At 35.3% G+C, this 24,345-nt stretch overlaps 1 protein-coding gene across 4 annotated transcripts; it reads left to right on the top strand.

The window, feature by feature from the left end:
* The first annotated feature begins 960 nt into the window (after window positions 1–960).
* LOC125683192 (uncharacterized) lies at window positions 961–23,616 on the top strand. 4 transcript variants are annotated; one of them, XM_056142500.1, is made up of 8 exons: window positions 961–1,086; window positions 1,650–1,776; window positions 4,710–4,808; window positions 7,016–7,088; window positions 7,196–7,258; window positions 11,061–11,491; window positions 17,438–17,612; window positions 21,979–23,616. In XM_056142500.1, exons 1-7 carry the CDS (start codon window positions 976–978, stop codon window positions 17,557–17,559), a joined length of 1,026 nt encoding a protein of 341 aa, XP_055998475.1. In that variant the 5' UTR covers window positions 961–975; the 3' UTR covers window positions 17,560–17,612; window positions 21,979–23,616. The 4 variants fall into 4 exon arrangements, with proteins under 4 accessions (XP_055998475.1, XP_055998474.1, XP_055998473.1 ...); XM_056142499.1 differs by lacking the exon at window positions 21,979–23,616 and adding an exon at window positions 20,875–21,604; XM_056142498.1 differs by lacking the exon at window positions 21,979–23,616 and adding an exon at window positions 20,842–21,604.
* Window positions 23,617–24,345: the final 729 nt, after the last annotated feature.

Genomic DNA, 24,345 nt, shown 5'->3' with positions numbered 1-24,345 from the left:
GCTATTGGTCTGTGTCCAATGTCGTGTGTTAACAATTGAATATTTATGCCCCCCACTTCTCCCCTTCAAAGAGAAGGGGAATATTGTGTTACATTTGTTGCTCGGCATGTATTGTTGTCTGCTCAATATATTGAGAACCATTCACATGATATTTCTTATGTGGGTTGGTTATGAGTAGAATATAGGATCCCTATTGATTTTCACATCAAAAGGTCAAGGGTTAATCCACTCTTGACATAGGAATATACTGTCCATTCAAGATCTTGGGAACTCTTTCTTTAATGGGCATCAAATGGTACATTGTAAGGAGTAGATGACCTCTAATGATTTTGAGGTCACATGGTCAAAGGTTAAGGGTCAAACTGAAAATAGGAAGAACCAACCCCTCAATGTCTTGAGAACCCTTTGCTTGACTGACATCAAACTTACTACACTGCCATATCCTAAGGTGTAGATGATCCCTATTGATTTTGGGGCAACATGGTCAAAGATTAGTGTTAAATCTAGGATCTAGAGAGGGCACACATATCGTATGTTCAAAAGGGCACTTTTCATCGTGGCAAGACAATTTTGGGGCACTTTCATTGAATCATATACTATGTTAGTAATAGAATGATCATTTAGCCTCTTTAAAAGTTAATACCTGCTGTCTTGACTTTAAACTTTTCAATCAACCTTGTGAAATAAAGAGCAATTGTTTATACATGTATTAAAAAATATTTTTTAAAAATCCATAGAGAAAAAAGGGCATGGTGCAATTAAGAAGGGCATGGCGCGGCGTCATGCTAGTTTGCTTTAGATTTAACACTAAAGATCAAACTGGACATAGGAATTAAGATACTGTCCACTCAATATCCTAAGCAACCTTTGCTTGCTTTTAGCCCCCCTCCCCCACTTCCTTTTCATAAAATCCTTGATTTGTCACTGCATATGATAATCTGTACTCATTACAACAGTTTAAACGCTGTAGTAGCCATGGCTCAGTACAAAGTGTATGACCCGGAGGAAAAGATACCGTGCCCCTACAACAAGTGTGAAATGATCAGAGCAAAGCGAATGCCATACCATCTCATCAAGTGCAGAAGGGTCAGTCACATTGTATTGATGTCACAATTGTGAATTTTCTACTAAATAATGTAACTATACTAAATTTAATGTAGCATTATGATTCCATGAGGCACATGTGAAAATGATGAAGATAATTAATAAAGTGATACATTTATTACACTGATGGAGATAATGTTTTCTAATGTTTTGATAATTAAGTCCTAAATGAAATCTGGAGACTTATTGTTTTTTCTCAGTTCTTGTTATTCTTCGGTTTAAAAAATGTATGCAGCCATTCTCTGTCATGTATGTATAGTTGTGCAGAAATGAGGAATTTGAATAATGATAAGAATTAATTGATAATGCAGAGATACATGTACATATAACTTGCATCATTCACAAAAGAAATTGTACCAAAATGAATAGTGTTTTTGTGTTTAATTTGGGCAACAATCTAGAGAAACACGTGGGATGCCAGTGTTGAAAAATGTTTTTTTTTGGGGGGGGTGGGGAGTGAAGATTGCAGTTGGGGTGTGTAGTGATGTGTTAGGGATGGAGAGACTACATGTTATGTACTACTAACTAACTTTCTGACTCTGTAGAACCATCCCTGCACAGAATATACCAGCTGTCCCTTAAATGCGACACACATAGTGCCTAACCCAGAGCTGCGGTACCACATTGATAACTGTCCGGACAAAGCTCGTGTGGAACAAAACTTGGCGTACGGTAAATACAGATAAACTTGGTGTACGGTAAATACAGATAAACTTGATGTACGGTAAATACAGATAAACTTGATGTACGGTAAATACAGATAAACTTGATGTACGGTAAATACAGATAAACTTGATGTACGGTAAATACAGATAAACTTGATGTATTGTAAATACAGATAAACTTGATGTATGGTAAATACAGATAAACTTGATGTATTGTAAATACAGATAAACTTGATGTATTGTAAATACAGATAAACTTGATGTATGGTAAATACAGATAAACTTGATGTATTGTAAATACAGATAAACTTGATGTATTGTAAATACAGATAAACTTGATGTGTGGTAAATACAGATAAACTTGATGTGTGGTAAATACAGATAAACTTGATGTATGGTAAATAAACTTGATGTATGGTAAATACAGATAAACTTGATGTATGGTAAATACAGATAAACTTGATGTATGGTAAATACAGATAAACTTGATGTATGGTAAATACAGATAAACTTGATGTATGGTAAATACAGATAAACTTGATGTATGGTAAATACAGATAAACTTGATGTATGGTAAATACAGATAAACTTGATGTATGGTAAATACAGATAAACTTGATGTATGGTAAATACAGATAAACTTGATGTATGGTAAATACAGATAAACTTGATGTACGGTAAATACAGATAAACTTGATGTACGGTAAATACAGATAAACTTGATGTACGGTAAATACAGATAAACTTGATGTACGGTAAATACAGATAAACTTGATGTACTGTAAAAACAGATAAACTTGATGTATGGTAAATACAGATAAACTTGATGTATGGTAAATACAGATAAACTTGATGTATGGTAAATACAGATAAACTTGATGTGTGGTAAATACAGATAAACTTGATGTATGGTAAATACAGATAAACTTGATGTATGGTAAATACAGATAAACTTGATGTATGGTAAATACAGATAAACTTGATGTATGGTAAATACAGATAAACTTGATGTATGGTAAATACAGATAAATTTGATGTATGGTAAATACAGACCACGTTGTCTTTGTCAGGGCTGCTTGTTAATGGGAAAAAAATTATCTCTGAAATTGTTTCCATTAGAATGGTCACACATAAACAATAGAGAAACTAGAACATCATTGTTCTGCTTGTATACAGTAAGCTATATTTGTGTACCATGTGACTTTTATGTGTAATGATGTGTGTGATGTCATATTTCTGTGTTCCAGAAAAAAGTTGCAGCCATTACATTTGTTTGTCAACTTCTCAATTGAAAACATATGTTAACATATTCAGTCACAATTTAGAGAACAATTCTACATGTATTCTTAAAATATGTGTTTACAAATGCACAAGCACAAAACATCCCAATTATTATAGTAAAATAACTAATCTTCAGGTAAATATCTTGTATAGCTAGCTTATAAATAAAACTGTGTAGTTTTATGTTGTAAATAATTTTCATGTTTTGTTAAAAAAAAAAAAATATCAGCTCATCTGAGCTGAAGGCTCAAGTGAGCTTTTCTGAGAAAACTTTGTCCGTTGTCTGTTGGCGTCGTTGACGTAAACTTTTCACATTTTCATCTTCTTCTCCAGAACCGCTGGGCCAGTTTCAACAAAATTGGCACAAAGCATTCTTGGGTGAAGGGGATTCAAGTTTGTTCAAATGAAGGACTATGCCCTTCAAATGGGAGATAATTACAAAATTGAAAAATAGGGTGGGATATCATTTATTTCTCGAGAGCCGCTAGACCAGAAAAGCTGAAGTTTACTTGAAAGCTTCCTGACATAGCGGAGATTCAAGTTTAATAAAATCATGACCCCAGGAATATGTTGGTGCCACAATAGGGGATCAAAGTTACATGTATACATGCGAATATTTAAAGAAAATCTTTAAAAATCTTCTTCTCAAAAACCAATGGGCCAGAAGAGTGGAGGTCTGCCTGAAAGCTTCCTGACATAAAATATATTCAAATTGCTCAGATCATGGCCCCCAGGGGTATGGTGGGGGGTGTGGTGGGGCCACAGAAGATTTTACATGCTGATATACTGTGGAATCTGATCATTGTTTGTGCCAAGGGTATTGATGTTCGTAGATTTCGTGGGTCACTCTTGCCCACAAATTTACGTGTCTTCGAACATTTTTTTAAACCAAGTAGAGTTATATCTCTCCTAGTGACATCTTATCGCTTACTCACGAAATTACGTCCCCACGAACCAGAAAAATTTGCTTACTCACAAACATTGGTCCCCATGAATTAAAATGATTCCACAGTATAGGAAATTCTTCTCTAAAACCACTGGACCAATTTCAATCAAACTTGGAAGAAATCATCCTCGGGTGAAGGGGATTCAAATCTGTTGAAATGAAGGGCCATGCTCCCCTTCAAAGGGGAGATAATCACAATAATGCAAAATTAGGATGGAGCCATTCAAAAATCTTCTCAAGAACCACTGGGCCACAAGAGCTGAAATTTACATGAAAGCTTCCTGACAAAGTGGAGATCCAGACTTAGTTTGTAGAAATCATGACCCCAGGGGTTAGGAAGGGGTTCACTAGTGGATCAAAGTTTTACATGCAAATGTATAGGGAACCAAACTTGGCATCCTTAGATGAAATTTGTTAATATGAAAGGCCATATCTGTCTGCAACGACATATGATGATTAATGCGTTTGTAGTCAAGTTTAATTATTAAGTTTGATAATTAATGAATTTTTAGTTGTTACCTTTGAAAAGTTTTTTCTGAACCAAGCTTATAATGATAGTATTTTGCTCAAGGTTGTTTATTGCTAGGAACTGCTGCTCAGGTGAGCAATGTGGCCCATGTGCCTCTTGTTGAACTCATTACAATGTTTGTATTACAAAATTATGAAAATAAGTGAGTTGAAAGCTTAACTGATGTGTTTATTTTTTATATCAGAGGAGTACAAGAAGGATGGTGGCACCCTGTTCCAGGGCTGCACGGAGTTACCAAAGTATGGTAAAATAAACTTGACATCTGAGGAAGATTGGGAGAAGGGTATGCCAAAGTTGTCAATTTCAATTTTAATTTCGTAAAGTTGTTTTCATCATGGATAAATGATACATTTTTATACGCCCGTCTTAAGATGGGCCGTATTATGTTATGGCCTTCATGTCCGTCCGTCTGTCCGTCCGTCTGTTAGCTTTTTCGTGTCCGGCTCATAACTTAAATACTATAAGGCCTAGAATAATCAAACTTTGTCAGTTGATACATCTTGGGTAGAAGGTGTGTCGCACATTAAAACCAGGTCGCTGTGACTTTTAATTAAGAAGATATGGCCAAATATGGTAAAACCCTGTCCGGCTCATAACTTGAAAACTATTTGATCTAGAATCATGAAACTTGGTCAACTTATGCATCTTAGGTAGAAGGTGTGTCGCACTGTACTTTAAGGTCACTGTGACATTTAGTTGAAGTGATTTTTTGAAAAAAGTATGTTATAATTGGTACAATCCCTACTCATATAAGAGTTTTGTAGAAAACCTCATTCAAAAATGTTACATCAAGAAAACACATATTTTTTTTATGATATACTGTACAGCTTTTTTTAGCCTATGTAATGTTTCCTTTGTTTCTAACAATAACATGAGAAATTCCACTTGTCCCATGGGAGTAGCATGCAAAGGGCATTTTGACAAGACTAATTAATGAGTTTTGTGTAGAGCATCTCTGATCAACATGATCAAGCAAGTGTTATCTTTATCTCTAGGGAATTGGGCAGAGAGATCTTAGCCTCTTAATTGCAGATATACCAGAAATTATTTGAAAGTGAATTTGTTTGTTGTGGTTAGTCTTTATTTTCAAAATTAATTTGACATTGTACTATATAATTTTTAATTTTTTTTCTCAGCAACCTATATGCAGAGTATCATTTCTCACTAAGACAACAAATGGTTGCAATATGTATAAAGGCCTATTTTAATGATTAGTATTTTGATGTTTTGTTATGGCTGTGGCATTGTTCAGAAAAAAGATATACAATGAACAAAGCTGCAGATTGGGCATTTGTGTAAATCTGAACAGATGAAATAGTATTGCAATAACCATATTAAAAAATGTTAATTCAAGAAACTACACATTCTTCATTATATACACTGTACTATACAGCAGTATATAACAAACAAATTATTTCTTTTGTGTCAGTAACAAGAGAAATTTCCCTTGTCCCATGGGTGTAATTATCAAGCAATTCAGGAGGCATTTTGCTAACAGAAAAATTGCATTCTGTCAAATTACAGATTAATTAATGAGTTTAGAAGATTTCTGTTACAGCAATCTGATCAAGGAGGTGCTATCTATATCTCTTGCAATCGGGAATTGGGCAGAGGAATCTGGCCTTCTAATTGATCTGTCAAATTTTATAACAGTTCTAATTGGTAGCCATTACTTTGAAAGTTAATTTGGTATAAAGTTTAAGAATTAATATGATATTGTAAAATATATTTTTATTTTATATCTCAACAACAAGGTGCAGATTGTCATGTCTCACTAAGATGACAGTTTTACAGTCTAAGAATAAACATAATGACTAATGTTTGATGTTTTATTACGCTGTGCATTGTTCTTCATTCCTTAAAATACAATGAGCAAAGCTGCAGATGTGCATTTCTCAAGTCTAACACAACCAGTTGAGAAATATATGATGTATTATTTTTTTCTAATTAATAACTACACCATAGGAGATGCACCAGTGTTTGAAATAACCGTTTTTAATCTATATTTATTTATATTGACATCACCATGCATATTTTACTTTTATACTTGAAGATTTGACAAAGGCAGATACTGATATATGTATTTTTTGATATGTTGAATAAATCAACCTTTTTGAGTACTCCCATTTATTGTAAGTTGTTTGCTTGGATAAAGGGCTATCTTGCACTTTAATCATTTCATCGAAAACATTTGGGAAAATGTTTTTATATCCTTTTAAAAATCATTAAGCTTACATTATCAATATTTGAAGCAATGTCACATGAGGCCATAAAGTGGGTAAGATTCTTAAAGGAAGGTTGACATTTGGTTCCATGCATACCTATCTCTTCATGGTGATATGTTTATGTTAACAATATGTGACGGGCGTATCATGTGCCGTGGCGGTGCACTTTATTCTAGTATTGTGTAAGCACAAATGAAGGTGTCTGGAGACAATTTTTAGTTTAACTGGAGTACTACAAAGATGTGGTCATTCTTTATGCATTTAGAAATCCCACTTTTTCCTCGTATTGGGGTGGATCCAAACCTTTTAGCCAAGATGGATGGGATTCAAATACACGGGTTAGATTTTTTAGTGTACAAGTATATAGAATACCAGATGTTCTGTTCTAATAGTTTTGTCTGTAAAATAAAGGATTGCATAACAACGGTATTCCTTGCTTCTGTAGACTTACTGCTTCTGAGAAGAAACATATGAAGGCTCAGTATGATCTGCCACCAGAGAAAAGAAGGTAGGTGTATACAGCTGATTCTCAATTTATACATGTATTGTAGATTTGGACCTCAAATGTATTGAAAATCATTATTTATTATTTCCATATATCATTAAAAAACTGGTCAAAATGCTTTAAGTCTGTTTTTATGCCCCCGAGATCGAAGATCGGGGGGCATATTGTTTTTATCCTGTCTGTCATTCTGTAATTCTGTCATTCTGTAATTCTGTCATTTTGTCTGAAACTTTAACCTTGCTAATAACTTTTGAAAAGTAAGTGATAGAGCTTTGATATTTCACATGAGTATTCCTTGTGACAGAACCTTTTCGTGAGTACCAACATTTTTTACCCTGTGACCTTGACCTTGGAGTTTGACCTACTTTTTGAAAACTTTAACCTTGGTAATAACTTTTTAACAGTAAGAGATAGAGCTTTGATATTTCACATGAGTATTCCTTGTGACAAGACCTTTCCATTGGTACTAAACCTTTTGACCTTGACATTTGACCTACTTTTAATTCTTTTTTGCATAGGTCATTACTTCTAAATGGTAAATATTAGCCTAGAGCTTTCATATTGTACATGAGCATTTCTTGTGACAAGATATTTCTACTGGTACCAAGATATTTGTCCTTTTGACCTTGGCCATCTTTGAATTGGCCATTATCGGGGGCATTTGTGTTTCACAAACACATCTTGTTGTGTTTCAACTTTGTTGATAAAAGTATTATTTTCCAAGGATTTTACCAAGAAAAATTGAATTCATTTGATGATTAGAACTTTTAAATCCACAGTAAAGAACCAGATTGATGGTATCATTTTTAGCTCACCTGAGGTGTAAGCTCAGGTGAGCTTTTCTGATCACCCATTGTCCGTCGTCTGTCTGTCAGTAAACTTTTCACATTTTCGACTTCTTCTCCAGAACCACCAGGCCAATTTCAACCTAACTTGACAAAAAGTATCCTTGGGTGAAGGGCTTTCAAGTTTGTTCAATTGAAGGGCCATGCCCTCTTCAAAGGAGAGATTATTGCACACTAAATGTAGAGTGCTATAACTACATTTAATTTATGTAATATGCAATACTAAATTGCATACATAGTCTAATATCACAGGTATATATCAAATATATACTTGTATTTACATATTTGTAAATGAACTGTTAGTAATTAGTTTATTGTCATTATATATCTCATATTGTGTAACATGATTGTATGCCAACATGCTTAGGGCTGTTCCAGAAATGATCAAATGGGGGGGTCGGGCGGCAAATGATATTTTTTTGTGTGGGTGGTCGTATTTTTTCATATTTTATTTGGTCCGTGGTTGGACTGTTAAAAAAATATTTATTATGGGTAGTGGGTAGTTTCTATTGTTTTATTTTGTGCCACATGGGTGTTGAGTTTTCAGAATATTTTTATTGTCGCTCTTGTCGTGTTGGTTACAAAACTTTGGAGGGAAAATTGAAAACGTGCTTTCGAAATGTTGCTTTCGAAATCAGAAGTAACATAGAACTATTCGAGTTGTAGCTCTTTGCAGCGCATAACTTTCCATTACGGCACTCTTCAAATTAGAGGCACGTTTAGTAGGGTCCCTTTGGACGTGATGGCGGTGAACTCTGTTCTGTAGATTATTACAGTTTACAGTGCATTGATTTTGGGAATATTTTGAAACCAATAGGTATTCCGTTTTCTAATAAAAATAGGCAAACCTTAGTTGATTTATACGAGGGTACCGATGCGTTATATATATCAGTCAGTGTGATGGCGATATAGAGGCCTCCGGGCGCGGGCTCCATTAGAAGACGAACGATTCGTGGAAAAACATATCCATACCCATTTCATGATAATAGCATCGTTTGGACTCCCAATCTTTCCAACATTCCCGCCATAGATGCCTTTGATTGTTGATGTGACATCGTTTCTTCTGAACTACTGTGATACAATGTCGCACAGGCATTACCGCGTCATTGACTAGAATGTTTGTCCCGAAAACCTCGCGAGATTTGTACCGTTTTCATTTTTAAAAATATTTTTGTGGTGGGTCTGGTTAGTTTTTTTTTTTAATTAGATGGGTCATTGTAAAATGAGTTTATCAATTTGATGGGTCATGGGGTAATTTTTTATTTTTTTTAATGGGTGCTTGGTATATACAAAAGGTGCCTCCTGACCCCCCCCCCCCCCCTCCATGTATTTATTTCTGGAATAGCCCTTAGTGAATCAATAAATAATTGAATTGAATTGATTATCACAAAAATGCAAAAATAGAGTGGGATCATTTAAATATCTTCTCAAGAACCACTGGGCCAGAAGAGTTGAAATTTACATAAAAGCTTCCTGACATAGTGCAGATTCAAGTTTGTTCAAATCATGGCCCCCAGGGGTAGGATGGGGTCACAATAGGGGATCAAAGTTTTACATACAAATATATAGGAAAAATCTTGTTCTCAAATACCATTGCGCCAAAGAAGTTTACATTTGCATGAAAGCTTTCTGACATAGTGCAGATTGAGGTTTGTAAAAATCATGGCCCATGGGGGTAAGATGTGGCCACAATATGGGATCAAAGTTTTACATGCAAATATATAGGGACTATCTTTAGAAATCTTCTCAAGAACCACTGGATTAGAAAAGCACAAATTTACATGGAAGTTTCCTGTCATAGTTTTGATTCAAGTTTGTTAGAATTATGGCTCCTGGCAGGGAGTAGGATGGGGCCACATTAGGGGATCAAAGTTAAATGCAAATAGGGAAAATCATCAAAAAATCATGATGAAGAATTACTAGACTAGAAAAGTGTACATTTACATGAAAGCTTCCTGACTTAGTGCAGATTCAAGTTTGTCAAAAGCGTGGCCCTCGGGTTTAGGTTGGGGCCACAATGGGGATCAAAGTTTTACATGTGAATATGTATGGAAGATCTTTAGATATGGACCAAGGTGACTCAGGTGAGCGATGTGGCTCATGGTCCTCTTGTTAGTCATTACCTTTGAAATGTACATTGTATCTACTCATGTATTAAGAAATTAAATCCTATGTATCTGAGGCAAAAGGTAATACACGTAGTATACAGAGATGACACACCAATATTCATGATTTATGAAAATGTCAAGAATTCTAAATATTAAGAATATTTTTTGTACATGTTATACTGTAAACAATGTACGCAAGAAATTTTCTTTTGGTTGTGCATGATTGCTGCATGCATTGATGTGAAAGTTACAATCATTTCATAAGAAATATGCATCCAGTACTGGCAAAATTGAACAGATGTATTCATATACATTGTATATATTCCCTACTTGAGTATGAAATAAGAACAGTCCAAGGGACAATTCGAAATATTCCAAATAAATAGACTATTTTGCATTAACCGTGTTCTCATCGTTCACTGTGTGTTCACCGTTCACCAAATTGCATTCAGCGTTCGCTTTGCGCTCACCGTTTTCTTTGAGGTAACGTTCACCATTCGCTCACCGTGCATTCACCATTCAAGTGGGAAAGTAAAACATTTCGGGGACTGTACAAATGTATAAGGAAAATCTTTAAAATCTTTAAAAATCTTCTTCTCAAGAACCATCAGGCCAGAGAAGTTTACATTGATTTACATGAGAGCTTCCTAGCTGACATAGTGCAGATTCAAGTTTGTAAAAATCATGGCCCCTGGGGTAGGTTGGGGCAACAAAAGGGATCAGAGTTGTACATGCAAATATATAGGGAAAATATTTGAATATGGGCTAAGGTGACTCAGGTGAGCAATGTTGCCCATGGAACTCTTGTTTCTGTTTCTTTATAAAGTATATGGTTTCTTAAAATATTTTCAGGTACTTTGAAAACCCAGATAAACCGGTGGAGATTGTAGAAAAGACAAAGGAAACAGAATTAGAGTTGAGGATTCCATACAAAGCTTCCAAAACCTATGTCCCCAAACCAAAGTCAACTAAACGGCAACCACAAACAGTGTTTGCATACTCGCTGTCGTCTACAGGTGTGGGGAGAGGCCAGGCAGCAGCCCTGAGTAAGGAACAGGAGACCCCCGAGGAAGCTGTAGGGGTGGCAAGAAGTGTGGGAAGAGGCACTATCAGGGTTGGCAGAGGGATGGCAGATGTAGACATGGGAGGAGATTATAGTTCATTGAGCTTGGTTGGAAGGGGGCGGATTGGCAGGGAGAACCAGCCAAACATGAGCCTTGCTGGAGAGATATTTGGTGTTGGCACTGGTCGCGGGGTCTCCATAATCAATGCAGATATGCAAGGTACCTCATTATTGTCAAAAAATAAGTATTACGTATAAATATCTTGAAGACTGTATGAATTTACTTTATAGACAAATCGATCTTAAAACATTCATCTCACTAAAAAGTGGATAAATTTCCCCCAATATTTTGTTTATCAGTCTACCCTGTTATTGCAGTTATATTTTTAGTACTTAGATTTTCAAGACTTTTTTCATATGATTAATCTATAATATTTATGTTCCCCTAACAAAGTTTGGGAACATATTGTTTTTACTCTGTTTCTTGTTATTATTATTATTAAGGTCTTCCGTCTCCTGCGGAAGACCTTACTATTATTGTTCGCGTTCTTCTTCTTCATTATTATTATTATTATTTTCCTTGGTAGTACACGCGTTTTTCTCAGCCATTTCTCGATCGATTTTCACGAAATTTTCAGGAAAGATGTCTTTTGGTGACGAGACTTTTTTCTTGCAAAATTTCGTGCTTGACGTCACTTCTGGTCAGGAGTTATCTCTCTTTTAGTGACTTTTTGAAGGGCCTTGTTGTCCACACATCTCCTCCGTTAGTTTTGAAGCTAGAGTCTTGAAATTTCTACACAAGATAGAGTAAACATTTTAGAAGATTTGTGGGGGATTCGATTTTACCGGAGGCGATTTGCCTAAAGGCTCGCCTGGACCTGAAAAAATGGATGCCAAAATTTTTCGCCGATTTCGGCGATTTTTGACCTTTGATCTCCAATATCTTTTTTCTTGCAAATATTTTGTTAAAACATGTAGAACAAAAGTTGTGCACATTTACGAGATCTTTTGGAAAATATCAAGATTTAGGGGCTAGCCCCTTAAATTAGGGATCTAGAAGGGCTCAAAGTCTAGATCAAATATCTCAAAAATCGTTAATATTTTGGTATAAGTCAAAGAACAAAAAATGTTCATCTCAACTATTCAAATCTATTCAGATAAAAATTTAGGTCATATGTTACGTAATAAGGGATTTTAAGGGCCAAAACCATAAATTTTTTACCCCTTGTATCTCGAAAACGACAAATATTTTGAAAAGCAATAAAGAACAAAAGTTGTTCAGAATGATGATCTGAACAATGTGCATATTTCGTTTTTACCCTATGTGGCCCCGTTAGGGAGCTACAGTTTGGCCCCTAAAAATTACTTCTAGAAATAACTCGAGAACGGTAAAGAATTTCTAAATACTTGTTGAACAAAAAATGTTTGAAATGTCATGATCTTTCTTACGATATCAAGCAAAAGGGGCTGACCCTTTAAATTAGGGGCCCAGAAGGGTCCAAAGGTTTAAGAGAATATCTCAGAAACTATTAATATTTTGTAATAAGTCATTGAAGCGGAAATGTTCATCTAAACGAGCTTGTTCTTATCAAATCAAAAAGTAGGTCATATGTTACGTAATAAGGGATTTTAAGGGTCAAAATCATAAATAATTGACGCCTCATATCTTGAAAACGACAAATATTTTGAAAAGCATTATTGAACAAAAGTTGTTCAGAATGATAATCTAAACAATATGTACATTTCGTTTTTTCCCTATGTGGCCCCGTTAGGGAGCTACAGTTTGGCCCCTAAATATTTCTTGTAGAGATAACTCGAGAACGGTAAAGAATTTCTAAATACTTGTTGAGCAAAAAATGTTTAAAATGACAAGGCCTTTCTTACGATATCAAGCAAAACGGGCTGGCCCTTTAAATTAGGGGTTCAGAAGGGTCCAAATGTTTTTGAGAATATCTCAGAAACTATTAATATTTTATAATAAGTTGTAGAAGCGGAAATGTTCATCTCAACGAGATTGATCTTATCAAATCAAAAAGTAGGTCATATGTTACGTAATTAGAGATTTTAAGGGCCAAAATCGTAAATATTTGACGCCTCATATCTTGAAAACGACATATTTTTTGAAAAGCATTATTGAACAAAAGTTGTTCAGAATGATGATCTAAACAATATGTACATTTCGTTTTTTCCGTATGTGGCCCCGTTAGGGAGCTACAGATCGGCCCCTAAAAATTTCTTGTAAAGATAACTCGAGAACGGTTAAGAATTTCTAAATACTTGTTGAACAAAAAATGTTTAAAATGACAAGGCCTTTCTTACGATATCAAGCAAAAGGGGCTGGCCCTTTAAATTAGGGGCCCAGAAGGGTCCAAAGGTTTAAGAGAATATCTCAGAAACTATTAATATTTTGTAATAAGTCATAGAAGCGAACGTGTTCATCTACATCTTCATTTCCTTATTGCCAGAATTAAAGGCGTATATTGTGTAATTTGTGATTTTGTTGGCCAGAATACTAGTCATCTTACTAGAATTTTCTCGTCAAATGCTGTAACTAGAAATCTTAGTGCATGAATTTTACTTTACCGTCATGTCTCAGTTTTTCTGAATTTTGACGGAAGACCTACTCGTTGTGCGCAACGAGATCTCTTCTAGTTATTATTATTATTATTCTTTTTCTCCGGTACTTTTTTGTCCGGTAGTGTTCTCAGAAACTACAAAAGGGATCGATATGAAACTTTCCAGGATGATAGTATAGCGTTTGTAGATGTGCATAGTGATAGTCATTTTGTCTTCACGTGCATGCACGCGCGCGCACGTGCATTGCAATTTTGGTACAAAAAATGGAAAATCAGAATATTGAAGGAAGCGATATAAAACCTAAATAGGATGATAGTATATCATTTGTACATATGAAAAATAATAGTTATTTTGTCAGCACGCGCACGCATGCGCATTACAAAAATTGTACGCTAACTTTGGAATCAGTCTAACTTTTTTGTTGTTCATTGAAATGGCTTGAAATTCATATCATAGGTAGATATTGAGACTCTTAACTGATTTGCATGGTCAAAATTACCAATTTGCACGCGCATGCACGTGCGCTTCATTTTGATTGGATAATACTAAAACGTTTGTAACTATCTTGTTTATGAAGCGAATGAGATGATATTCACAGCATACATAGACAATATGTGTATCTATATATTGGTGTTACAAAAATATGCCAACGCACACGCGCATGCGCGTGCAACGGTTTTTAAATGTTCAATATTTAAAGGACGATAACGTTTTTGTTTTTCTTCAAATTCTATTGATATTAATGGTTTAGATGTGTCTTGGTACTCCTTACAAATTGCTGTGGTTAGAATTACTGCTCAGCACGTGCATGCACGTGTGCTGAATTCTGATTGGACGATTTTTAAATCGCTATAACTTCCTTGTATTTGGTGGAAATGTTATGAAATTCACACTGTGGGTATATGATACACATGCCTGTTGAACGACATCAACAAAAATTCGGAATCATACACGCGTGCGCGTGTATGCGCATGCAACGCTTTCTTTCATTTTTTGGTACTGAAATGACCATATTGAACGTACTACATGCAATTAAAGGCTAAAATAAAATGATTTTTTGCTATAGATTCACAAGGACATCACTTTTTAATTGGGGGAGGTTTGGGGAACATCTGTAACGGTCCCCGTTACAATTAGAACTAGTTCAGTTATGTTTTAAATATGATAAGGTACATGTAGACATTAAATAAAGTATTTTTATACCCCCTGCAACAAGTTGTGGGGGGGTATACTGGAATCGGGTTGTCCGTCTGTCTGTCTGTCCGTCCGTCTGTAGACGCAATGGTTTCCGGGCTCTAAAGCATTATCCTTTCCACCTACAGTCACCATATCATACATATGGACTACCCATGGGATGAAGATGTTCCCTATCGGTTTTGGGGTCAAAAGGTCAAAGGTCAAGTGCACTGGACATTGAAGTAGCAATATGGTTTCCGGGCTCTAAAGCGTTATCCTTTCCACCTACAGTCACCATATCATACATATGGACTACCCATGGGATGAAGATGTTCCCTATCGATTTTGGGGTCAAAAGGTCAAAGGTCACGTGCACTGGACATTGAAGTAGCAATATGGTTTCCATTTAAATTCTTTAATGGCTTTTTTCATCGCATGGAGATGCTGTGTTCCTAGATACCTTTTGGATCATAATACTGAAGTTTTACCTATCACCAACACCCTTTGGAGATTGGGGTAAGCGGGGGGTATTCTTAGTGAGCATTGCTCACAGTACCTCTTGTTGTCTATACCTCTGTCTGTATTTTTGTTTATACCTCTGTCTGTATTTTTGTCTATACCTCTGTCTGTATTTTTGTCTATACTTCTATCTGTATTTTTGTCTATACCTCTGTCTGTATTTACATCTATACCTCTGTCTGTATTTTTGTCTATAACTCTGTATTTTTGTCTATACCTCTGTCTGTATTTTTGTCTATACCTCTGTCTGTATTTTTGTCTATACTTCTGTCTGTATTTTTGTCTATAACTCTGTCTGTATTTTTGTCTATACCTCTGTCTGTATTTTTGTCTATACTTCTGTCTGTATTTTTGTCTATACCTCTGTCTGTATTTTTGTCTATACCTCTGTCTGTATTTTTGTCTATACCTCTGTCTGTATTTTTGTCTATACTTCTGTCTGTATTTTTGTCTATACTTCTGTCTGTATTTTTGTCTATACCTCTGTCTGTATTTTTGTCTATACCTCTGTCTGTATTTTTGTCTATACTTCTGTCTGTATTTATGTCGATACCTCTGTCTGTATTTTTGTCTACACTTCTGTCTGTATTTTCTTCTATACTTCTGTCTGTATTTTTGTCTACACTTCTGTCTGTATTTTCGTCTATACCTCTGTCTGTATTTTCGTCTATACCTCTGTCTGTATTTTCGTCTATACTTCTGCCTGTATTTTCGTCTATACTTCTCCATATGAGTGAAATATTCTTAAGAGGGACATTAAACAATATTCATTGAATTGAACTAACAGCAGGTGGTTTTCCACGTCATCCATTTTTAATGTATACATGGATAGTTTCACCTTGGGTTAATCATTTTATCATTTTTTCCTGATTCATAGTTACATGTATGAATGAATTCGTATTTTCCCAGATTTAAGTTCACCCATTTACTTTAAAACTAAAATGGAGACAAGAATTTTCCGGCATGCAACATGATATTTGTGGGTGTGGGTCTTATTTTTAGCTCATCTGAGGCAAAGGCTCAAATGAGCTTTGCTAATCAAAACTTTCCATTGTCCTTCGATTGTTGTTGTCATAAACTTTTCTCATTTTTATCTTCTTCTCCAGAACCACTGGGCCAATTTCAACCAAACTTGGCACAAAGCATCCTTGGGTGAAGGGGATTCAAGTTCTTTCAAACCAGAAAGCTGAAATTTAGATGAAGGCTTCCTGTCAAAGTGGAGATTCAAGTGTGTTAAATCATGACCCCTTGGGTTAGGGTTTGGCCACAATAGTGGATCAAATTTTTACAAATAAACGTATAGGGAATCAAACTTAGCACGAAGCATCCTTAGATGAATCTGTTACATGTAAAGGCCATACCCGTGTACAAGGACATATGATAATTAATGAATTTGTAGTCAAGTTTGATGATTAAGTTTGATAATTAATGGAATTTTAGTCATTACCATTTATAAGTTTTTTTTTGGACCAAGCTGCTTGTATAATAATAGTTTTGCTCAAGCTTGTTTATTGCAAGGAACTGCAGCTCAGGTGAGTGATGTGGCCCATGGGCCTCTTGTTTCATCTCATTTCTTTCTATTTGAGACAAAATTCAATGCAGTTATTGAGGATTTACTTCACTGTTGATATAACAAAAAATATGAAACCTTATAATTCAAGTTCCCCCTCCCCTGAGTGCCATTTTAATACTGTAACCAACCAAGACTGCATCCATTACCCACATTTTTCACGACTGAAGGAAAGATTTGCAGAAACGGTTCATATTTTATGATATGTCTGAATTAAGACATGAATCCATTCTAGAAGTTGATTTATACGAAAGTATGCAGGTACTGTAGATATGCATACTGGGCATGGTATTGAAATAAAAGTGAATTGTTTTGTGTCTTTAGATCAGAAGATTGGGAGAGGACAGAGTACACCGCTGAGAGCCATTCCTCACCGTGCAGCTGCTGGGCTCAGTGTCCCATCCCAAGTGTTGTCCAGATCAATCTCCAAGGGAGGGGCCAAATAGTTTAAATGTCCACAAGTAAATGTCTGTGGATAGAACCCAATAATGTGCTTTCTGTAAGGCTGTGTTTTGGGTATTTTGTTTTTAAGGTTTAGTATAGTAATTGAAGTTACTTGTGTCCTTTAATACAAGACTTTCATGAATTGAAATCAATACATTGTATATGAAAGAGATTCAACAAGTGACATGATTAAAGAATCAGTTCTTTTTCTCTCTGATCAATATTGAGGTGATCTTTTCCCGAGATATGTGAGTTAAAACACCCAAAATTAGTCTTTAAAAGATCTCACTAGATTTTACTATTAACCAACTAGAGGCAATCTTGAGCCAGTTCAATTACAGTTTGATGGTACTCATTCAGCGCAGTAACTGTGGGGATATAATGATCATCAGTTGTGAAATGTTTAACAGATCGGGAAGGAAACGTTTCAAGGAAATCTCATATTGTTGTTTTGTGTTGCCTGCAAAGCCAAACCATTACAACGCTTTGAGATTACTTTGTCCATCCATTGTCCATTTAGCTTGAGTTACTGTACCGCACTCTCCGGGGTTGGGGGTGGACAATAGAAGTTTTAGCTCACCTGAGCAAAAGTCTTATGAGCTGTGTTTGATCGAAATTTGTCTGTTGTTAACATCTTGCTCTCTAAAACCACTAGGCCAATTGTAATTAAACTTAGCACAAAGTATCCTGTGGTAAAAGGGATTCAAAATAATTCAAAAGAAGGACACCCTCATGAAAGGATCCAAGTCATTTGAATAAAGGACCAAACTCCTTTCCTAGGGGAGATAACTAAATAGTGAAAATGTGGTGTCCTTTGAAATATGTTTTTCTCCAGAACCAATGAGTGAATTTCAACCACCAAACTTGGCATAAGTATCATTAGGTAAATAGGATTAAAATTTGTCAAGACACCCCACCTTTCTTTACATGGTCAGAAAATTGTCAAATAGTGAAAATACTGTGATGTTTTTTGAGATTTTGTCCATAACCACTGAGGGAAGAACATTAGAATAGTGAATTTACTGTGGTTATTTGGTATTATCAAAACTGTTGTTTGAGCTTTCTTATTTTAGAATCGAGTTTGTTTTAGAATCAGTGTGCTTACTTTTGTAGATAGGCATTGTGATGTACAATGTAACATTATTACTTATTCTGGCAATGTTGTTGTTATTATGTGTGAACTGCATTCAGATTTCTAATTTATCGGGAAAGTCAATTTATATTAAAAAGACAGGTTTTTGACTGAAAGTGTTTTTGATATAATTTACAAACAACTTTTTTTTGCTGCCATTTTATATTTGCTAAAGAGGAAAATTGTAATATTACATGTAACACTGCGATGAAAGTAACATAATCATTAGGAAATGAAAACTGGGCATTAGACAAAGATATAAAAAAATATAATTGTTGAAAACATAAAAATGATCTGGGGCAACTTCATATGTGTATACAATATTGTCTTTCATTGTGATTTTGTTGTCATCATAGAGAATATGATAGTTGTCAGCACTGTAGGAGGGTTTAAATTGTTGTGCAATACTAGCAGTCCCCCATGGCATGATGATTGCAAAACACATTGCATTGTTAGCTCACCTGAGCTGAAAGTTTAAGTGAGCCATTCTGATCACCTGTTGTCCGTCGTCTGTCCGTAAACTTTTTATATTTTCGACTTCTTCTCCAGAACCACTGGGCCAATTTCTACCAAACTTGGCCAAAAGCATCCTTGGGTGAAGGGCTTTCAAATGAAGGGCCATGCCCCTTTCAAAGGGGAGATAATCACAAAAATATGGTAGGGTAATTTTAAAATCTTCTTCTCAAGAATCACTGGGCCAGAAGAGCTGAAATTTGCTTGAAAGCTTCCTGACATAGTGCAAATTCAAGTTTGTACAAATCGTGGTCCCCAGGGGTAGGATGGAGTCACAATAGGGGATCAAAGTTTTACAGATACATAGGAAAAATCTTCTTAAGAACCCTATGAGCCCGAAAAGCTGATATTTATATGAAAGCTTTCTGACATAGTGTAGATTCAAGTTTACTCAAAGCATGGATAGGGTGGGGCCACAAGGGGGATCAAAGTTTTACATACAAATATATAGGAAAATCTTTAAAAATCTTCTTCTCAAGAACCACTTAGCCAGAAAAGCTGATTTTTATTTGAAAGCTTTCTGACATAGTGCAGATTCAAGTCTGTTTAAACAATGACCCCGGGGGTAGAAAGGGGCCACTAGGGGGGATCAAAGTTTTACATCTTTAAAAAAAACATTGGACCAAAGAAGTTGACATTTATATGAAAGCTTTCTGACATTGTGTAGATTCAAGTTTGCAAAAATCATGGCCACCAAGGGTAGGTTGGGGCCATAATAGGGACTAAGGTTTTACATGCAAATATATATGGAGAGTCTTCAGATATGGGCCAAGGTGACTCAGGGGAGCGATGTGTCCCATGGGCCTCTTGTTTTAGATTTATGTTACTTGTATGTACCTTATCTGAGATCGAAGGGGTATTATATTGTTTTTGTCCTGTCTCATATTCTATCCAAAATGATAACCTTTCTAAATAACTTTGGAATGGAAGGGACAAGGCTCTCATATTTTATGTGTTCATTTCTTGTGAGAAAACTTTTCTATGGTGCCAAAGTTTTCGACCTTGTGACCTTGCCCTTTAAGTTTGCCCTACTTTTGAATAACTCCTAAACTATATAAGGTAGAGTTTTTAGCTCACCTGAGTTAAAAGCTCAAGTGAGCTTTTCTGGTCGTCTGTCTGTAAACTTTTTACATTTTCGACTTCTTCTCCAAAACCACTGGGCCAATTTCAACCAAACTTGGCCAAAAGCATCCTTGAGTAAAGGGCTTTCAAGTTTGTTCAAATGAAGGGCCATGTCCCTTTCAAAAGGGAGGTATCACAAAAATGCAAAAATAGGGTGGGGTCAATTAAAAATCTAACAACCACTGGGCTAGGAAAGCTGAAATTTACATGAAAGCTTCATGACATAGTGCAGATTCAAGTTTGTTAAAAGCATGGCCCCTGGGGGTTGGATGGGGCCACAATAGGGGATCAAAATTTTGCATGCAAATATATAGTTAAAATCTTCTCAAGAACAGGCTTTCAAGTGGGCTCTTATTTTTCTACAACAGCCCTTATTTTCCTTATTTGAGCCTTAGAATCCCCAAAAAGCCCTAATTTTTGGTTGAAATTCCTACATTTTCAAATTTTGAAAGTTCAAATAAATTTGACACAAAGTAAGTGTTGGAATTTATTAAATTTAGTCTTTGTATACTTTCAGAAAATGAATATGTTGATTAAATGTACATCTCAGAGGACATCTTAATGGTTTTCACCTATATTCAGCATTGATTGTGAGCCATGGGAGTCCACCTGAATTATATCATGGTTTGTGCTAAATGCTGAATATGGCTGTTGATGACCAGTGGTATGATCTTCTGAGTGGGTAATTAGTTTTTGTATTATTGCTCTTGCAAATGGTAAGTAAAACATTTTTTCTTTCCTATCGATTTGTAAATTTAACCCTTATTTTTGTCTAAAAAGCCCTTAAAAATCCTTAAAAAGGCCCTTATTTTTTGATAATTTTGTCTTAAAAATGGCCCTTATTTTTGGCAAAATGTCACTTGAAAGCCTGCAAGAACCACTGAGCCAGAAAAACCAAAATTTACCTGAAAGCTTCCTGACATAGTGCAGATTCAAGTTTGTTAAAATCATGGCCCCCAGGGATTGGATGGGGCCAGAATAGGGGATCAAAGTTTTACATACAGGTATATAGGAAAAATCTTCTTCTCAAAAACTACTGGGCCAGGAAAGTTGAAATTTACGTGAAAGCTTCCTGACATAGTGCAGATTGAGGTTTGTTAAAATCATGGCCCCGGGCCCGAGGATAGGATGGGGCCACAGTAGCGGATCAAAGTTTTACATACAAATATATGGGGGAAATCTTTAAAAAATCTTCTTCTCAAGAACCACTGAGCCAGGAAAGCTGAGATTTACATGAAAGCTTCCTGATATAGTGCAGATTTACGTTTGTTAAAGTTATAGCCCCCCCCCCCCCCCCCCCCCCCCCCCGGGATCAAAGTTTTACATACAAATATTATTAAAAATCACTAGGCCAGAAAAGTTTACATTCACATGAAAGCTTCCTGACATAGTCCACATTCAATTTTGAAAAAATCATGGCCCCTGGGAGTAGGTTGCCCCCATAATAGGGATAAAAGATTTACATGCGAATATATTGGGAAAATCTTTAAATATGAGCCAAGGTGACTCAGGTGAGCGATTATAGATTTTAGTGACAAAGCTTTTCATTAGATGATGTTTGACCCAAATTTCAAAACTTAAACCTTTTAACTTTTGAAGGCTTTCATATTTCAATATAATTCCTTGTGAGAAGAACTTTCTTTTTGTACCAAAGATTTTGATCTTGTGAATTGGACCTCTGAGTTTCACAAGAAGAGTAAACCAAGGCAATTTCTCCTGAACTGTTTGAGGTAGGACTTTCATATTTTGTACTTAGATTCCTTATGACAAGACCTTTAATTATGTTTCTTTGCTGCATTCAGTGACAGTGTTATCTTTGCTTTATATCATGCCCTTCGTCCTGAGAACTGCATGCATTTCGAATTGAAAACTTTTACACAGGTTTTTTGCCTATGATAACTATAAGCAGTGAAATCTTTGCCACAACTTTATTTCCATCATATCTTGTAATAATGGACAAAGTTACATGTTAATGAATTTACTCATTACTAGAAAATATAGTCAAAATTTTTGGGTGAATTAAAGAATAGGATGACTTCCTTTTTCTAATGCATTTGGGTGAAAAGTGCACAGTATAGATATTTCCCTGCAGACAGTACTTGGATCAGAATGAACTGTGAACCACACATTTATTGTTCTGAAATAGACAATACTTAGACCACACATTTATTGTTCTGAAATAGACAGTACTTAGACCACGCATTTATTGTTCTGAAATAGACAGTACTTAGACCACACATTTATTGTTCTGAAATACTATATACAGGGATATTTGCCCCGTGTTAATTTTGCCTTTCTACACTTGCAAACAGTTTAGCTCCCGTTTTAAATTCGCCCAGACATAGTTGTGTTAAAAGAGAGATATGAGAGAAAACAGTTTTGCCCACTCTTAAATTCGCCCAGTGACAGGAAGGGCGAAAGGGACGAAAATAAAACGGGGGGCGAATATTTCCCTGTATACAGTAATTGGATCAGAGTGATTCGTGAACCACACATTTATTGTTCAGAAACGTATCATTTTAAGGAGACCTGTACATACTACATCGTCATAATGGCTGACTTCCTTTAAAACATGATTGAAAATATAAAATATCAGCAATAATTGTGTATTTTTCTTATTAAATTGATTGCCTAGTCGGGTAACTCGGTTGGTTAACGTGTAAGCTGTTTAAGCAAAGGTTTTACTTTTTTTTTCAGATTAGTTTTTACTCAGACTGCTTTATTTCACAAAACAATGTAAATTTGAAAAAATTCCAATTTCAAAATACATGTACCCCGGTATTATTGTATATATCGTCCACTTTTCATCCATATATCAAATTTCTCTGTGTGTTAACGTTATTTCATAACATTAATTGTGTGTTGAACAGTGCTATTGAAAGTCTTGCCTACATATATACGTTTCTAAAATCTTGAGGAGAAATTGCTATGTACAGACTTAGATAAGAATGTATAGCACATAATGGATAAATGGCTGATACTTGCAAATATTGCAGATGTTGGAAGAATTTTTAGAAAGAGGTAATGTATATTTGTGGTTCACTTTAATCTTGTGTTTAGATGTTTTTCTTTGAATGGTATGCTGAACAGTGTGTTAAAATGCAAGTGAGTTTTATATGATACTGTATATTCAAGTTTATGAATGTCCGTGAATGTGTTATGTTTTATAGAGAGTGTTTAGCTCTAGAAATGTCAGACAACATCTGTGTCACCTTTTTATTATAAACCATATGAATGTTTATATTTTATGTATTTTTTAAATATTTGATACAAATAAAAAAAAAACCCAGTACATTTCTTGGATCTATTCATTTTTCCGAAACTGAAATATATCGTGGAATAATGTTACCAGTCCTAGAATCGTAGAACCAAGTTCACATATCTTCAAACGATGGTCTAATAGCTAGCTATCTGTTGAGCTGACGCAGCACGTGTATCTATGATTTCAGTTATTGAGAGAGCCCTATTCCGTTTGACATTAATGACCTTAACCGGTTGTAAGGAGAACTCGTAAGTTATTTGAACTTGTTTCTGATCCTTTTGTATATCATGTATGTACAATAAAATATGTTCAAAACAACCGGTTGTAGAGCTTCTATGTAAATGTATTCGAATAAGACCAAGGGAACATCATTTTACATAACAGTGTATGAACAAAGCGGACTCTTTGGCTTGCGAAGACCGAATACATGTAACTTAAGCTAGAAATACAAATGTGTATACATGTATATAAATACTGCATACGTACCTATGTTCGCGAAAATTCCGAGGAGTTACATTAATTTTCCAGTTAATTACGTGAATTCGTAAGTATTTCAATTCAGTAAAAAATCCATACTCGGTCTGATTTGGCGTGAATTGTATAATTAGAATCGTACATGGACTAGACTTTTAACCATATTATCAATGTAGGCGATATTTTTATCGTCTTAATTTTATGGAGCGCCAAATTAACATAAACTCAAATAATAGAAGATATCTTTTGTGAACTCGTGTCTTCTAAAGATTCTATATATATCTC

Source organism: Ostrea edulis, chromosome 6, assembly GCF_947568905.1.
Source record: "Ostrea edulis chromosome 6, xbOstEdul1.1, whole genome shotgun sequence".
In the NCBI taxonomy this organism is placed as follows: domain Eukaryota; kingdom Metazoa; phylum Mollusca; class Bivalvia; order Ostreida; family Ostreidae; genus Ostrea; species Ostrea edulis.
The sequence above is the reverse complement of the archived record's forward strand: the minus strand, read 5'-3'. Positions and strand labels throughout refer to the sequence as shown.

Excerpts from the sequence above, each read along its gene's own strand:
- LOC125683192 (XM_056142500.1), top strand. The coding sequence starts at position 976 with ATGGCTCAGTACAAAGTGTATGACCCGGAGGAAAAGATACCGTGCCCC. Across the intron at positions 4,809-7,015 it reads TGAGGAAGATTGGGAGAAGG|AAATCCCACTTTTTCCTCGT; the intron begins GTATGCCAAAGT and ends TTATGCATTTAG. Across the intron at positions 7,089-7,195 it reads GATGGGATTCAAATACACGG|ACTTACTGCTTCTGAGAAGA; the intron begins GTTAGATTTTTT and ends TTGCTTCTGTAG.